Source organism: Trachemys scripta, chromosome 1, assembly GCF_013100865.1.
Source record: "Trachemys scripta elegans isolate TJP31775 chromosome 1, CAS_Tse_1.0, whole genome shotgun sequence".
In the NCBI taxonomy this organism is placed as follows: domain Eukaryota; kingdom Metazoa; phylum Chordata; order Testudines; family Emydidae; genus Trachemys; species Trachemys scripta.
In genome coordinates this window covers 59,318,330-59,337,228 of record NC_048298.1, presented here as the reverse complement: position 1 = coordinate 59,337,228, position 18,899 = coordinate 59,318,330, and the positions used below count along the sequence as shown (strand labels likewise).

The window sequence follows — 18,899 nt, the reverse complement described above, 5'->3', positions numbered from 1 at the left end:
AGGTTTCCCTTAAACCCTGATCCACAGGAGAGGGGGCTGGCATTTCGAATGCAGACTTTTCACCCTCCTCCTGGGAAAGCCCCTCCCCACAAAAGGTGGGTGGACTCTCTGGCCCCCCCTGACCTTCCATTTGGGCTTCCCTCTTTGGGCTCCCCGCTGGGTCCGACACTCTTGTGTCCCCTGAAAGGGAAGGTGATCCTGCCCCAGCTGTGGACTCACAGCTACCAGCTACAACAGACCTCTCACTGGCCCGCAAAATCCCTCCCCTTCTACTCGGGTTGGGCTGGCACTCAGCTATAGAGTCCTTGGGGCCTGTTCCCACCACAGTGGTCCCCAGGACCCCAACTTCCACCTTTGGGACACACACCTCTGTGCACCCCAGGGCAGGCCCGGCCCTCTGCTGACCTGCAACTTCCTGGCAGTCAGCAGCTGTGGTGGCCTCCTTGCTACAAGGTGGTACATCCCCCTCCCCCGGGGAGATGATTAGGGGACAGGAGCTGGCTTCATCCAGCTCCTCCCTCTGGAACTTCCCTTGAGCCCCAGAGCTACAGGAACCCAGCTCCTCCCTCTGGAACTTCCCTTGAGCCCCAGAGCTACAGGAACCGGCTACAATCAGCCCTGCCCCCGAAGCTGCATCCTTTACTGCTGCAGAGGAATCTAAGAGACACTCTCCTATTCCCCCAGCAGTCCGTGTGACTTCACCCCCCCCTCTGGGGCTTTTAGCACAAGATTCCTTCTCACTGCTAACCAACCCTGGGGCAGATTCTGCCACACTAAAGAAATCATTCCCCAGTAGAAACGGTGCAAAATTGTTTGCCACCGTTGCAACAGTCAGCTCAGCCTGCAAATCCCGAGTTTGCATGTGTACTTTAGCTAAAGGTGCAAGGACTTTGTAACCCCCTACCAGCTCTAATTCTGCCATTTTACCTGGCAACAGATCCTTCTCCTGGATTAGGTCCCTCCTGACCACAGAAATCTCAGCACCCGTGTCCCTTAATCCAAGAAGCATTTGACCATTCAATTTAACAGCATGCATATGCTCATTGCTTGGTTGTGTGGAAGCAAGCTTTACAAATCCTGTGTGGAAAGAGGCCACAGCCTGGCTCTGAGAAGCCGCAGCTTCACTCAGTAAGGGACACTTATTCCTCAGGTGCTCAGTGGACTTACAATGATAGCACCTCTTGGGCTCCTCTGCTTGCACAGGAAATTTGGGTCGAGTACCAGGGTGTTAGAACAAAGGCCATATACTCGCCTATTATCCCAGCTGTTCCCCATGGCTATAAACTCCCTTTCCCATATATGAACATATAGCACGACAATCAATCAAAAAGGCTCAACAAATGTATCCTATTTACAGCCCCAACAGATGTATTCTATTTACCCCTAAAAAGGAATTTAAAAATTCCTTTGGTCAGCAGAATGTATGCACGTTAAGTCATTTGTTAATGGGTATAAAAAGGCTTGCTCTACGCTTGTAAGGTGTGCTCCTCCCTCTGGCATGAGTCGAGGGGGACACCCGCTCAGCTGACTGATCAATAAAGAACTTGAAGCCGTCTTCTAGACTCCCGTGCCTCCTTGGGGTAATTGGGCAGCTCCAGGGGGAAACGAGCCCATTTGGCTAACAAGGGGAATGGGGAGGTGACCGCCCAGCCTCTTTTTTCCCAGACCCAGGGGTAAAACGGTGATTCTGCTTTCCCCCAACCTTATACCCTTCTGCCAGTGGTTTGTGTTTGATTGCAGCTTGGGCTTGTTCATAAGAGTCAGCATACTCAGCTAATTCACCCACTGCATTTACCTTTTTGTCCCACAAATACTGTTTTACCTCATCACTGCACATATTCAGGAAATGTTCCTGAGTAACTAGATCACACATCCCTTCAAAGCTGGTAATGCCTCTCCCCCGCACCCATTTATCTACCAAATCTCTCATTTCATTGGCATAAGCCACATTACTTAATCCAGATCCCCTCTTAAGGCTCCTGAATTTAACCCTGTAGGTTTCAGGTGTAACCTGAAACTGTTTCAAAACCAGTTCCTTAAATTTACCATAGTTTGAAGCATCATCAATAGGCATCTTATTGAATATGTCCAGAGCTCTGCCAGTCAATTTTGCTATCAATGTGGTCATCTTCTGATCTTCAGGGATGGCATGGAGGGTGCACAGTCTCTCAAAGGTGATGAAATATTCGGCGATATCACTGGACTCGTCATACTGTGGACATAGCCGCTCCCATTTGTGGATTTTTGGGGAAGTGGAGCCAGCAGGGGGAGGGTTTCGTCTCTTTGACTCCATAACAGCCAGTTCATGCTTCCAGGCCTCCCTCTGGGCCTCCATAGCCCTCTCGTGGGCAGCTGCCTCTGCCTCCGCCGCCGCTCGCGCCCTCGCTGCCTCCCTCGCTGCCTCTGCCTCCATGGCACTAATTTCTAATTGTCTTAGTTCCAGCCGTCTCTTATGTTCACTTTCTCTCTCTTTTGCTTCTAACCTGGCCAGCTTTAGTTTAATAGCAGCGTCACTGGTACTCATTGTCCTGCTTTCTCGTGCTGGGCTACAACCCCTCTGCAGTTCACTGGAACTGAGATCACTGGTACTCATTTTCCTGCTTTCTTGTGCTGGGCCACAACCCCTCTGCAGTTCACTGAAACTGAGATGCACTCAGCTCAGGGGATTCTTAGTTAACAGAGAGCTTCCTTTTCTGTCCCTACTTCCCTTGCCCGAAATAAGCAAACAGAAAATAACAAACCAGTAACCAAGTGAAGGTATTTGACACTTCTTATTTCATTTCCTGCAGTAACTGCTTTTTTTATTTTTTCATAGCTGATAAAAATTAATGATTGCTCTGGATCTGAAGTAACCTTGTCATCAAGGAATATTCTGTTAGTGTTGACATACTCGTTCCCTACAAACATGAATCACCCAGCCTCATATAGCAGCCTCACCCTCTGGCTGTACTATAATGTTTCACTAGTGTAGTTAAAATTAAAATGTCAGCATTAAATATGGCAGAACCAGATGGGCTGTGGGAACAATAGCCTCTCCAAATCCAGTAGTTTTCTATCTAGCTATTCCCTTAAAGAGGGGGACAGCCTCCAAAACATAAGTGTTCGGCCAGTTGAAATTCTAGTATAAAATCACGCAGCCACAATCCCACAATATTCTGGGACCTAGCACTTCCAGAAGCCATTGTGCTTCATTTTACACACTTACACACACACACACACACACCCCTTTGTGTGTGATGAAAGCAATAATGCTATAACATGACATTGCTGGTATGTGAAATACAAAGTTAAAAGCGGAGTTCCCCGAGCACCGTAGAAATGTGTATTTTATACTTTTCAAAATAGTTATTTTAATGTTTTTAGTTCCTACGTCAGTCTTCAAGATTGCACCTTTAAAATTAAGTCATTTTTAAAGTGACTGTAGTACTGATGTTGATCATACTGGAGATTGAGGGCCTTGTCCACACAACAGACTCTGTTTAGGCAGCAGCAGTACTTCAAGGGTCATGGAGGGGTCGGTGAGAGGGTACTTCAGTCTCCATGTCCAATTAGGGCTGATCCAGTATCCTTTGGATTCATTGGAAAGATTCCCTTCTACTTCAATGAGTACTAGACCAGAACTTTAATCCTTAGCTTCCTTGGTGAGATCGCCAATAAGCTTGCCAGTTGTGGTGCCAGCATCTGTGATGTGGACTGAAAGTAATAACCTTCAGCGATATGTAGCTGTTAAATGGCTTGGACCTGAGTACTGGATAGCTTGAGAGAGTGGTAATGGGATATTGAGCACTATTATTGATCTGAGCTGAATTCAAACCGGTGACCTAGAAGTGAAAGCCTGAGTGTCCCATTTCTAATCTCTTGAGCTATCTAGTCCCTCAGTCCAAGCCATTTTACTCTTATGTGCAGTTGCAACTCTCTCTCACGTTAAGATAAATTCTAGATTTTTATATTTAACACTAATAAAATTCAAGGAAATTCAGGACTTAGGCTCTGTTCCATCCTAAAGTCACCTTTTTGCTTTGATTGTTCCAAGGTTCTCATGCTGGGCTGTATTGTTTCACACCATATGGCTGTAATATCTAGTCAAACCAAGCTGGGCCCCTGAAACACTGCCTTTCCTACCTTAGAATTTCATTGTGTGTGCGCAATATTAGTCCCTTGGGCTCAGTTGTACCCTCAGATATATGCCTGAGACAGGCATAGAACTTAAACAGGAAATATTCCAGTGTCTTCCGGGAAGGACCTAAACCCTAAAATGTATTTTGATATAGATCTCTTAAGTGGTAGCTTTTTGAAAAACAGTAGAACTCATAAGTTAATAGTCTAACAATAGTACTGATGTGAGTGATGCTTCCATTGACTTTAACACTAGCTCCTTCAGACCAAATTTAGGATCCATGGAATCCTTCCGATTCATTCTTTTAAGATAAAAAATTCTGTTAACGTCTGTTGATCATTCTAGCATGGCTCACTACAGACTATTTATCAACATGCTGAAACCCTAGACCCTTCAAACTGTGTCAGACCATTACTCACGAGTCAAATTACAGATGAAAGGGTTATGAAAACTGGCTAATGTATTTGAGCAGTTGTCTCTGTTTCAAAGCCACATTAAATTAACCATTAGCAAAAAATAAAGCAAAGTTGCCAGCACACAAAACAGTCAGTGCTGTTCTTATTTCAGTTTTGCAAATGAAGGTGTTGCACTGGGCATACTGCAAAGCCTAATTGTGACTTCCACCATGTCATTTTTACCAGACTGGAATGAGGAAGGCGGGGGGGATCCATTACTAATTTAAACTATATTTAGAAGAAGATTCTGCCAAAATTTCTCCGCAGTGTTCTCCCCATTTTAAAATGATTGAATTATTACCACTAGGGGAATCCCTCCCCACACAGAAAATACATGAAATTTCTGGTATTAGTAGCAATGGGCTTCTTAGCTTTCATGAAGCAAATGTGATGCTGTTGGGTGGGTTTCTGTGTGTACCCCTCTAACTTCCACTAATAAACCTGTAGCATCATTTGCATGTGGAGTTCAGAAAAACCAATAAGCAATGAGCTCATGGTCTCTGTCAAAACTATTTCCCCTCTTCCTGCCCCCCCCACATTTTCCTCCCACTACAAGACCCCTTGCAACTGAAGCCCCACATTTCTGCATTCTCTGCAACATAGATTCAACCTCTCCACGCATCCCTGTTCATTTCCACATAACCCCTACAATCCCACCCAACCCATTTGTTCCCTCTATCATTCCATTATGTCATTGCTATATTTGCATATTAGCTAGTGATTTGGCGGTTACATTCATCCAATATAGCATTAAATGACTCATGGGGATGTGATGTATTGTAGTTCTGCCATAGACCTAATTGTGAAAAGCAGCACTTTAACAGGTGTTTTCCAAGGAGGGTCTGTCTTTTAAATCTCCGCTTAAGGTTCATCAAAACGTATGTGTGTGTATATACAATATACTTTGATGGCTTTTCAGTGCCACTAGGATACCCAATGTAGGGTAGCAGTCAACAAACGGATCAAATTATCAAAGGAATTAAGATGTGAATAGCACAAGTAAAAAGGGCATAAAGGATCACAAAAGGAGGGATCAATATGCTGTTGGAACTGTAAAGGCTTGCATTCAAATAACAGTAACTTGTGTATGCGTAGTGTAATGTCAAAAAAGGGGGGAAATCAATACAGCACCAAGTGTTCCCATTTTAAGATACACCTCTACCTCAATATAACACTGTCCTCAGGAGCCAAAAAATCTTACCGCATTATAGGTGAAACCGTGTTATATTGAACTTGCTTTGATCCACTGGAGTGCGCAGCCCCACCTCCCCACCGGAGCACTGCTTTACCGCATTATATCCGAATTCGTGTTCTATCGGGTGGCATTATATCGAGGTAGCGGTGTACTCTAATAATCTAGATGGGCAGATTTGAAGCTTATAAAATCTTTGGGACCATGTATGTCTTCTCTAACCACAGTATAAAGTACGATGAGTGCACCACTTGAGGGACTGCATAAATAATAAAAAAAGTATGAGAATAAAATTCTATTATTAGAATGGATACATGAACAATAAATACAGTAGAAACATTATGGACCAAATTCTTCCCTGGTGTATCTCCCATTAGCTGAAACAGTTACAGAAGGGACAAATGTGGCATTTTATTTTATACAGATATTTTATAGGGATGACAGAAATATATTCATTGTGTGGTAGAATTTTCTTTTCTCTGTGCCATTTGCAGAAATGTGTGTGAAATCTGCCAGATGATCTATAGCCATCCCATTACCTGTCTTCCTCTGGCAGGTAGCTAGTTAGATTTGTGTTAAACAGGATTTGCTTTGCCATTTCCATTTGCTGCGAGAATGGAAATGTTCTGACATGACATACGACCAATCAATAACTGGAAAGTGGCTTGCATGAGTCATCTGAAGCCAGCAGGTTGGAGAGTATCAGCCCCTACTGGGATTAAAGCCTGCAAAGGGTTGTTCTGCAATCAGTAATTCTGCAGTATCTCCTCTGGGTGTCTGACTTTCACGAATAAGAATATACCCTGTAGACTTGGGTTGAAATAACTCCTGTCCTTATTATTTGGGTGTCTGATTTTTCTGAGCTCTAAGAATGAGGTGAATTTGACTTAAGCAAATCTACAGTTTTGCTATTCCACCAAAAATAAAATGGGGCAAGAGTTGGCATCCTGTTTTTATAATGTTTTGGGGGGGGGGGGGGGGAAACTTTTTTGTCTTGCTCTGATCCGAGCAGAATAAGCACCCAGCTAATGTTAGAAAAAGACTACATGTCCCAGTATTTTCTGTAGTCTCTACTGACAATGTTTTATGACAATTGCAGGGCCATAATAATCAGGAACAAAGAAGTTATTCCAATGTCTTCAGAATTCACTCCTGAGACTGAGCGTCAGCGACTACAATATCTGGTAAGAGATCTGAGGATTGTACAAGCTGCTGCTGAATGTTGCTCTGTCATGTGTTCACAGGATTGTTAAGTAACATTTTACTATAGCACATCTATGAGCAAACTAAGTAGGGTACTTAACTCCCTCCCAGTGTTTACTGTGCAATGGTATTTAATGTAGCAGTCTGACATTTGTGTGTGAGAGACACTGTGCATATTGTTTTCCCGTGTTTTATTAGCATGGCTGACAGAGATCTCTTACCTAGGTTGGATCTACCATAGAAGTGGTTTCATTCAGTGTGGGTGGTCTCATTCAGTGTGGATAACTGTGGATTGGGAGGGATGGATGCTTTACTAGTTTGCTTAGGGCAGCCGAACCCCCTGCAGCCAATGACTAGCTGATGAGAGACAGGATGGTTTATGTACAAAGCACTATTAGCCTATAAGCCATGTAACGAATAACTAAATATATTTTTACTTCTTTCTGACTCAAACCGCCATTTAATTTTTACACCATTAAAACTAACAGTTGAGCCCATTGATTGCTGTATGATTGTAACAGGGCGCCGATGGGCCCCTCTAGCTTCTGCCCCTGCTGCACCCACAAAGCAGGCTTAGACCTCTGCTTTGGTGCAATCACCCGTGCTCTTTATTTAGGGTAGAAGTTCCCACCACCTTGTAGCTACAGAAAGCATCAGGCTTGCAGCCTCAGGGACTGTTGGCTTCTGCAGCCAGCAGGGGAGAGCGGCCACTAACTCCCTGGCTCCTCCCTTTCCTCTGCCCCGGCTTCCTTCCTGCCAGCGTTTATGTAGCCGCTGGCTAACAAGGCCAGCAGCTGTTCCCCCATTTGCCATTTAGGCCTGCGCTTACTCCACCTGCTCCAATTCCCCTTTCCTGATTGGAGCTGTTGTGACAGAGGGCTGGCTCAGGGTGTCCTAGCCAGCACCCTGTCACACACCTACCCCCTTATGAACCGTGAAGTTCGTCCTTCCTCGACCTCTCCACCCACATCCAGTAGGGTTCGTCCGGGGAAGCCTCTCCCCCTCTTTCAGGCAATCACCGGCATCATCTCCTGGAGGTTCCTTCATCCCCCACCCACAAAAAGTACACTGGTGGAGGGGTGGATGTCCCCATAGCTCTGCCGCCACCCACAGGTCCTCACACCAATCGCACCCCAGCAAGCATCCCTTCTCCTTTATCCCCTTTTCTTCTGGTTGAGGGTCAAGGCCAATCCCAACCTCCTGCAGGACCCCTCGGGTTCTCCCAAGCCACCATGCGGGGTCCTTGTTTCTTCTCCTGGGAGCTGCATTGTGGCGAGCTCCAGTTGCTCCTTTTCTGCCTCTAAGGGACTTGGGCTAGCCATCTCCCCTGCACCTCCTTCCCCTCGATCTACCCTGTCCGGGCACTGTTGTCTAGAGTTCTCATGGTAGCTATCCTGAGGGCCTTGCTCCTCTTCCTCCCCAGGGCTTCTCAGTCTAGGGGTCCCCACCCCTTCTACAGGGAACCTAGGCCTGATGGTCTTCTGTTGTTCCTAAAATACCTTTTACGTTCAGCCTACTCAAACTGTCTCAGTATTTGGCGGGGTAGAGAGGCAAGGTTGTTGGGATTTTAAAAACATTTTTTTGAAGAAAATGCCTTTTTGTTTTTCTGTTCAGATTTAATTCCTATTCCAGTTCATTGCTTGAGTCTGAACATTTCAGAGGAAAGAAATACTTTGGGATGTATTCATATTCAGAGAACCAAATACAAAGCAGACCTAATAAATATTTATACTTAGTTATATTTAAAATAATTTGTTTTCCTGTAAAATAAAGAGAATCTGTAGTATCTTGGGAGCCTGGCACTTCTCTAGGAAAATAAGAGATAAAGCATTGCCTACAAGGGATTTTGCTCTTTTGATGTCCTTTCTGGCTTCTATTTGAAAAAAGCAACTGATTTGAAAAGCACTTCTGCTGTTTCCCCTGGAATTTTCTTTACCTTTTTTTGTTTATTTCATTTGTATATGTAGCAAATGTGCCTGGGCCATGGGTATCATGTTCAAAGGAAATACACGCAAGACAGCAAGAGCGTGAAACAAAATTAGAGACAATTTCAAACGTTCCATCGGTAACACTTTTACTCCAGTGTTTAAAAAAAAAAAATAGTAGTAGCCATCTAACAGTACTTTTGAGGCACTTGGAAAATGTGTTAATTAGGGAAAACCTCAAAAGAACCCCAAGCTTATTTAGCATGAATAAGCATCCAATTCTAAAAGTTCAAATGCTTGGTTATAATGTATCTAAACCACCTGAGATTTCTGGTCATCCTCCTTATCTGTCCAGGGCTATCACCTGTCTCTCTTCATCCTTACATCTCTGGAAACCAATATTAACTGCACTTCCTTGTCTTAAGGGTATTTACTTTGGATTTGTTTGGATGCAAGTCTCTGGCTTCCAGTTTAAATGTAGTTTCCCAGTTCCTTCTCCCATGCATATCGAACAACAGGAAGAAATGCACATTCTGGTCATTTTAACATAAATGTTTCACTCTGCAATTGTCAGTCCCAATGTAATCTTCCTTCTCGTAATATGTGTTTAGCTCAAATGAACTATAAACCCACTCCAGTCTTGTCTCCTCCAGAAATAGAGAAGAAAGTGGCATGGGTCACTGTTGCAACTAGAGCTAGTTTAACAATGCAGAAAAACCATTAGACAAAAGATCTTCTGACCAGGCCAAATTATAGCATAGTTTTTGGTATGGCCTGTCCTACAATATCCATGAGCATGAACCTCTTTCTTAGCAGCTCCAAGGAGCACTTGGGCTTCCATTGATAGTCATTCTCACCCCAACCATCTAGTAAGGACTAGTCTCACCTAGAGTTTTACTTCTTTAGGAGAAAAGTGTACATTCAAATGCAACCTGCGTTTAACTGAATGCAGCCCCTGGATTCCTCTCACTGATTCCATATGGATGTTTGCAGCAGAAGCAATCTGCTCTGTCAATGAGCTAGAAACTTCTTGGAGCTTCCAGTTATAGATCCTCTCCTAGCAGTCATCTCCTCTTCAAGATATGACACCTTAAGACACAGATCATTTAGCAAAAGATGTACAAGTGTTACATTCACATTCCCTTCCCTCTCCAGATTCACAGCACTTGTCTTCTTGCTCCCCAATAGGTTCCATTCATGTAGTAGGCCCTTCTTCAGACAGGCTTTTGCCAGCCTACGAAGCGTTGTCCTTTTGCTTTGAAGTTGTAGGGCTCAGCATTTGTGACAACCTTTTTATTATGATCCGTGAGGCACTCTGGAAGGAAATCATGGTGCTTCCCTTGCTAGCATGCTGTGAAAAAGATGACAAAATCCAACCAGATATTGACTGTGCACTGATTTGTTGACTTCTGAAGTTTTCTAAGACTTCAGCATTTGGGCTGGCAAAAAATATATCTGTGGAGATTACCCCAGTCAATTTCCCTTTTATCTTCTGAAGAGACTTTTAATATGAATCATTCTAGATTTTGCCATTTAGTGCATTTTTGCAATATATATTGTATCATGTATTCCCTCTAGAAACTTCTGTTAATATTGACTTTTGCAGACAGGTACAACATTATCATTTGCATTACAGTCAGCCTAAATATTGTCCGTACGCAATTCAAGGCAGGGTTCCTGCTTCAGAAAGTTTGCAGTCTAGAAAGACCAGGAGTGGGCAGAAGGAATTATTGCTATTCCATTTTACAGATGGGGAACTGAGGCTCAGAGACATTACATGACTTGCTCTACAATACACAAGAATTTTGTGCCTGAGCTGGGAATTGAACGCAGATCTTCCGAGTATGTCTAATGCATTGACTACAAGGCCACCCGTCCCCTCATGTAATTCTTTTAAATAGATACTTCTCTGTCTGAAAGATTAGTTTACAAAGTATTACCTGAGATATGGAAATATTTTGTATGGTTTGGGGAGCGGGGGCTCCTTTCATCTTCCTAACAATGAGTGTTGGTTAATGGTAGTACAGTCTACTTCCAAAATACCCATTTTGTCCAAATTTCTTACTCTTGTGTTTCTTTACACACTCCCCTTAGATCAAAATCCTTCAATCCAAATCTTCAGAGGCACCAGAACTCTGCTTGGTACATTGGGCAGACGGTGTCTATAGGCCACTTTTTGTGCTCATCTTGTGCTAGAGACAGCCGGTGTCAGTTCTCCACCAGTTGGAAACTTTCCCATATAAAGGGAACTACAACTGTCCACCAAAGACCTGGCCCTATATTTCTGATCCTGGAGACTTGTTTTCTTTTTCTAATGTTTTCCCCTATTTAGATTTCCTGTTGTTTGGCTTTGAATATGGATCCAGCCCTAGAGTAACTGACCAGTATGCTTGGAACCTCTCCTGGATGCATCACACTTAACCTTTTCCAGTTTGAGTGTAGGGTCCTGAACTAAAATGTAATGCTTGAGGAAAAGGCACAATGATAATTGTCCTTGTATTAAAGGAACAGTACTATTCCTTGAGGCTTGGCTATATGTATGGGTGAAAATGGCAACCCTGATAGTACCATGAGTTGCAATGAAACTTCTGATATTGGATGTCACAGAATGATGCATTCTAGGATAGCCTGAGTGAAGCAGTCAACATTAAAGGACTTCGCAAAGAGAATTGTAAGGCACACAAATGCTTTCTACAGCCTGATTTGTTGGGATATTGGTACATAAATGTGAGTTAACTTAGTTTTCACATTTGCTTTCCAGATCAATTTTAATAAAAAGGAAATGGGGAAACCGGCCTGTTGAAAGAAAAGTGACTCATATTTCCATGAGTGGGTTCTTTTCTACATGGCTAACTGTTAAAAGAGCATAACTAACACTGAATTTTTAATATAGACAACCATAAAATGGCTGATTCCCAAAAGCATATAATACAGAATACTGTAGATTTGTGCCAAAGCAGACAGTAATAACTGTTGAAAGACCAAAATGGTGGAAAATATTTTTTGTACCCTAAAGCCAGAATAGTAGAGTGAAGCTTTCTTAACTAGCCTGGTAAGGATACAGAAAGTAAAGTATTTGATATTCACCAAGGTTGGTTGTTTTTGCTTTAAAGCTAAGTAACATTTTTTCTGTGAAATATATTTTCTCCTTAGCATATTTTTAAACCTAGACTGAGTATATGTAAAATCATTGATAAATGTGATGTCTAACCACTATTTAAATGTTGTTAGAATTGATTCACATTTTGCTTTTGTTGATCAATTAAAGAGATTTCTTTGTGTCTGCTTGTGGATCTCCTTTAAAGATCTGCAGATGTTGAAGATTTTTGTTTTGTATTTATTTTCTTTTTCTATTGCAAAGCACAATCTGTCACCAGGAGGAAGGCGAAGAGCCACGCCTCGTAGTAAATAGGGAACAGTTCTCAATAAGTCACTCTGAAAGGAGTCAAGCCTGTGTTTTATAGTGGCACATTCATATCACTTTATAGAATTACCAGGGAAACTTCAAGAATAACTGCAAAAGAAATGTTTCTTCACATAAGAATTCAGCTCACATTCAGACACCAGCAGCTTCCAAATTCCTCTTCTCCTTCTCTGTTTTACTGACGTCAAAAATACTAGAACCAAGTTAAGATTCTTAGATTGTAAATCAAACATTGAGGGTAGGCTGCGGAAGAGAAATCTTATTTGAACATTAGCAGTCCACTGGTAGCTCTGCCAGCTTTATTAATCTTATTTCACGTGTGACCTTAGACTTTCCATCTGAGCAAATCTTTATGAAACGCAGTCTCTCACAATCACTTTCCCTTTGCAATAAGGGAAATTCGTATTTTGCAAGAAAAAATGTTGCTAAAAGCCTTATGGATTTAGTTTCTTTTGGAGTTGTCTATACAGTAAAACAAGCAATTTGATAATCTAAGAGGGAAAAAACTCCATTGGTGGTAGGGTGTTTTTGTGTTTTAAATAGTGCTGCCTGTTTTAAAGGCAGAGAACACTAAGCTTTAAGTGGACTGGATTTGTAATTATTTGCTCAAGATAATCCATGTATTTTTTACAAAAACTGAAATCAACAACATTCTAAACTGATTATTGACTTCATTTTTTCAACACAGCAGATGAAAAAAAAAGTGAATATTGGAAAAATCCAGAAAAAAATGTAATAGAATACTGAGTTTCTGGAATTTATTTAGGACTTCAGTAAAATATAAAATTATCTATTAAAATTAGAAACCAGGTTTCTATTCCATCTCTTGGATGTCAAAAATTACCAAATATATTTTATACTGCAATATACTGAATCAAACTCTTTTAGATGTGTATAGTTTTCAATATAAAAGAAAAAAAGATAAACACAATGATTATACATAAATTTACATATTGGATATCTAAAATACTAAAGTAAAAGTACAGAAGACCTCTTTCCAAGATGTATGCTATAGGTTTGATCTCACTAGACATTTTTAAAAATCAGTAATACCTTACAATAATTTCTTTCTTTTAGCAGGGAACAGTGATCCATCTACATGGCCCGTTAGGACAATATTTTAGGGGAACTTTATTGAAGACTACAGTTTGCAGATAAAGTAATATTGTCCTGTGCTGAGAAGGGATTTGATGGAACTCTTGTTCCAGCAAAAGAGCAGAAGGTCTCCATCAAACTTGAAAGTTGGGCCTTGAAAGTAGACTGCACTCTAGTTAGCCAGTCAGAACGTCATCTGCCTTGACTCCATTTCAGTGAAGCTGGAGGTTTCTTCTCAAAAGATATCTGGATAAAAGAATGGAAGCAATCGGTTTCTTTAGGCTAGAGAGGTGATGTGTTGAGCCTGATCCAACTCCCACTGAATTCAGCAAGTTCACGCCTTAAATGAAGGAAATATTTTATTTTGACGTATTTGTATGAGAGCTATTGGGTAAATCAGTAAAGGTTTCAGATACTCCCAACTGCTCACTTTTTATGAGTACTACATTTATGTCATCGCTAGAAACTAATGCCAACTCATTTGATCTTCCCTGACTGCAGCTGCTGCTGAAGATAAGGCAGATTTTATTCCCTTAACCAGCTGAACAGGGGGGAAAGGGGCATTTCCAGAAGGCTAAGGGGAAATGCAACTTTTGTCTGTCCACCTTAGGCCCAGTGATCCCTGGCTAATTTGACTCAGTTTGTCTCAGGCAGGAGCTCACTGTCAGTAAATGCAAAAACCCCACCAGAATGCACATGTAATTAAGCCTTAAATGTTTTCTTTCGTTTGTCTTTTTGCTGCTGCTTATGGTAAGATGTGTAGGGGAAACATAACTGTTAATGTTGTATGTGAGCTCAGGCACAGTGTTAATAGATTAACTTTTCACATCTGGAGATTTCGGTGTAACTTCTTTCTAGACCCCAAATGAAAACCAATGGTTTAGTCTGAAGTTGGTCCCCATCACAGAATCACCAGACCCTTTAGTAACATTAGCAAGTAGTCTTTGGTAGAGAGACCAAAAATCTCAATAGCTGGAGTGCAGCAGGGCACAACTGAGGCACGTTGGCAGAGCTGTGTAAATATTAGGGCTGATCAAAAAATTTTCGCCAAAGCTGTTCTTGACAGAACATTTCGTTTTTAACTAAATTAAATTTTCTGTGAAAAGTGTCCACTTTCCACAAAAAAAATCAATTTTTATTTAACATCTGAAAGCCAAAACCCAAAATATTTTGGCAGAAAACAGAAATATTTTGATTCTGAAATGCCGCCATAGTGCCTCATGAGAATTGTAGTTATGGTGCCTCATGCTCCAGTTCTTTTCTATGGGCCAGGGTCATTGGATGAATTTAATCTCCCATGATGCACCACTGCCATGCAGCTACCATGATACACTGCCTCCCATCTCCAAGAACTGAGACCACGGTGCTTCATGTGGAAAGATGTCGTTTGACCAGGGAGCCGGACACACAGAGGAGAAAGGGAATATTAGGCACCCAAACTACAACTCCCATGAGGCAGGACTGGAATATTTCAGTTTTTGGCTGAAAACTTGATATTTTCTTTCAGGGGGAGGATTCCATTTTCTGACTAGCTCTAGTAAATTTGTTTACCCATACTATGATTGGATCTGTCCAGCATGAAAAATTATTAACTTCCGGGAGGACCAGATATACTCATGGTAACAGAAAATATTGTATAACCCAGAGTTTATTTGTTATAGGCAATTTGTCAGGAACTGGTCCAGGTTTAACAGGAGAAATGGGGTCAGTACTGCTTTTTTTTTTTTTTTTTTTTTTTCTTCCCTTAGAAGAAGGAAAGCAATTAATAAAAATGCTACAAAAATGGGAACTGGCTGGCTGACTGAAGATGGGCCTTGATCTCTCTCTGATTCTGCAGATGTAAAATGGGATGATAATTAAGGCTATGATTCTGTCACAGAGGTCATAGATTCCATGACTTTCCAGGATCTCTGTGACTACTTCTGGGGCAGGTCTGGAGCAGCTGTCAGCCCCAGGGCTGCTAAAGCAGTGGCTGTCAAAACAGCTGGCCAGCAGCCAGCCCTGGGGCCGCCAGAACAGCTGGGGTTGGGTCAGCCCCACTGGGGCTGGAGCAGCAGCGGTCAGCCCCTGCCACAGGAGCAGCGGCGGGAGCAGCTGCAAGCCCCAGCTGAACTTTGTTTGCCCCCCCTCACATCTCCAGGTATTTTTAGTAAAAGTCAGGGACAGGTCGTGGGCTTCTATGAATTTTTATTCATTGCCTGTGACCTGTCCGTGTCTTTAACTAAAAATACCCTTGACAGAATCTTACCCTTAATGATAATGCTTATCCACCTTGTCAAACTGCCTTGAGATAAATGGATGAAATATGCTATACAAGTACTAAGTATTAGTATTTATTAAGTGGGAGAAAATAGAAGACTTGGGGGAGATCTCACTGCTGATTATGGAGGTATCTGATTAGCTTTCTGCGCTAACCACCAAATAGTCTGTCAGATTTTTGTTCATGTGTATGAATACTGTTTGCTAGGATAGTTACTCATCGCCTCTTTTTAAAAAATTAAAAAATACATAAAAATGGGAGAGGGGGAGAGAAACTATCTTGTAGATGAATTTTGTTGTAAGCTATGAGCATGGCTTCTGTTTTTTTTGCCCATAGGCTTTCATGCAGCCCCACTTGCTGGGTAACGAGTTCACACATTTAGAGTTTCCAAGGAGGGTGCAGCGTAAGGAAGTTGGGAAGAGGATGCTCTACAGGGACTTTAACATGACTGGCTGGTAAGAACGTGCCGTTTCTGAGCATTGAAAGGGGGGAAAAATAATGCATGCATTCTTGATTAGCATAAATCTGTCTACATCAAAACAGCAGTGTGTGTGTTGTGAAAGGGGTATCTCCCTCTATCCAACCTTTTATTCTTTTTAGAAAACAAAATCTTAAATAAATCAGAGATTGTCTAGAGTTATGACCTTGGCTCATTCTTGGTGTGAGGAGTGATAGTGAGGCAAGACCCTCAAAGGACATACCATGCGAGTCTTTCATGTGTTTGAAATCATTCTGTTTTATAAATATTGTAGTCTCTGGTTTAACATAAATTCATTTTCTTTAATAATGTGCTTGAAGAACTCTTCAATAATGTGCCACTGAAGTGGTTGTAGGGTAGATACCCCTAGACTTTCAAAAGGACTTGGACAAGGTCCCTCACAAGAAGCTACTAAAGAAGGTAAGTAGTCATTGGGTGAGGGGCAAAGTATTAAAAACTGGCTAGGAGAAGGGAAACAAAGAGAAGGAATAAATGGTCAAATTTCCTTTTGGTAAAGAGTTAACAGCAGGGTGACTCAAGATTCTGTAACAGTTATCGCATTGTTTAATATATTTATCAGTTCTCTGGAAAGGGGAATGAGCAATGAGGTAGCGAGATTTGCAGATAACACAGTCATTTAGGTTAGTCAGGAGCAGAGAATAATGGGAGGAACTTCAGATACCTGAACAAGCTGGGTGAATGGGCAACACAATGGCAAATGAAATTCAGTGTTGATAAATGCAAAGTAATCCACACGGGAGGGAAAAATTCCAACTACTCAAACACCTTATGGGGTTCTAAATTAACTATCGACTCAGGCAAAACCTGGGCATCATTGTGAACTGCTCAGTGGAGCTGTGCAGCTGTGGTCAAAAAGGTAAACAATGTCAGGATGAATAAGGAATTGGATGGTGAATAATACAGATAATATTATAATGCCATTATATAAATCAATTATGTCCTATTTCAGTCATCCCAGCTAAAAAGAACTTTTGCAAAATTAAAGGTGTGTTTAAGGAAGGGCAACAAGAATGATCAAAGGCCTGGAAACACATTCATATGAGGAGATTGGGGGGATGGTATTTTTAAATAGCTTTAAAAAGGAGATAAGTAAGAGAGGACAAACATTTGCATAGCGTTTACACTACAGTTTACAATCCTGTTAGTTAACATGTCTTAAACCATGACTAAAAATTCACCTATAAGTACACCACAGGTGTACTGACAGTTGAAGAACAAGGGCATGGAAAGAGCCACAAAAATGCAAGTGGAAGATGACGCCACGTCTTCCCTCTAGTCCCTTTATTTATAAATGTGAGCAAAGAAGGGGGGACCACTTTTGTACTGGAGTCGTTGGTCAGCAGTTGAGTATCTTGTAGCCGTTTTCTCAGACTAAGTCCGGTGCTGGAGTATCAGCAGTCTCTCTTGTTTCTCTGCTTCAGAGCTGAAAACAATCTAATGGTGAAGGGACTGCTATGTCCTCGTGAAGCTTAGCTGATCAGATAAGGGTGCCATTTCCATTTTAAATGTGCTTGGTCAAGGAAGTTGTGCTTCCCACTACCTGTGTGTTCTTATGTAATAATCTTCTAGGCAGGAGTCTTCTGTTTAGCTCATAAAACAGGCCCCTGAGGTCAACGTTTGGAATCCTTTTAATGGCTAAAAATATGGTTAAGATGTTAGATTTCTAACATACCTACAGGCTCAGTGATTGTTATTTCATGATGATGATTTTTCTCCTCAGGTTACTTACTTCTCCCTTTCCCTCCTTGAGTTAAGGTAGCTATTATAGAGTTTAAACCAGCATATATTTCCTTACCTTCTCCACAAGACTCACTATAGTATAACCTGGTGTACTAAGCCACTGCCAAACCTAGACCTCTTCATGCCAAATTTGAAGAGAGAGAGGGTCATGGGGGGGAGGGGATGAATTAATTCGCAAGATCTTTGATCAGCAAACCTCCTGCACAAGTGAGTAGATGTGTGGATGGTTTTTGAAAGAGAAACACTCACTCTCACACTTAATTATTGAATGCAAAGAAAACTAACAAAGTCCAGTGGTGTAAAACATAGCCCCCAGGGTTTCTCTTGAAAAAGGAACTGTGCTTGATTTTAAAATTCAGGGCGTTTTTCTGTGTTTTCTATTAGAAGCTATAGGATTTTTTTTTTTCCCTTCTACTGTGCTCTGGAGTTTTTCAGAGGCTCAACAATAGATTGGCTTGGCTAGCTTGTTTGGATTACAAAAGGTTATTGTCTCTGGAACTGTCATAATGCAGTTGGGCTTCTTTTTTCATTTTTTTTTTCCCTGTGAAGTTTCCACATTGGCTTTGTTTCAGCAGCTCACAGTGGTAGCAGAGCTGCCAAGCTTCCTCATAGCATAAGGACAGCCACCGATCCGGCAACATACACTGCCTCACACTAGTCTAAGGCTGCCTGTAATTGCTTTGAGACCAACCCTTTCCCTTCTCCCCCAATCCTTACCCGACCCCCACCCCAACCTTGTCTCCTTTCTCTGTCTCGTGTGTTCAGATTTTGTGCCAAAAATTCCACTATAGCCTTAAGGTGGGAGCTTAATGCAAGTCACCCCCCTCGGCGTTGTGTTGAGCAGCCATCACGGGATATATATTGTAGCTGGCATTGTATCTTAAGAGCTCTGTCTCCTGCTGAACAAGCCTCTGGGCTATCTCAAGCTGCAATTTTCTGGCAGACGTCTGTATTACTAAGTTGAAAGAGCAGTTTCTCACAGCTGGATC

The 18,899-nt window shown here is 41.9% G+C and overlaps 1 protein-coding gene across 2 annotated transcripts in view; it reads left to right on the top strand.

Annotated features, from left to right (window-relative positions):
- The window catches only part of PPM1H (protein phosphatase, Mg2+/Mn2+ dependent 1H), a 202,460-nt gene that overhangs the window by 141,147 nt on the left and 42,414 nt on the right, over positions 1–18,899 (top strand). For both annotated transcript variants that reach the window (XM_034770456.1, XM_034770465.1), the window contains exons 5-6: positions 6,864–6,948; positions 16,008–16,126. In XM_034770456.1, coding sequence (XP_034626347.1) covers positions 6,864–6,948; positions 16,008–16,126 — 204 coding nt within the window. The remainder of the gene's footprint in view (positions 1–6,863; positions 6,949–16,007; positions 16,127–18,899) is intronic.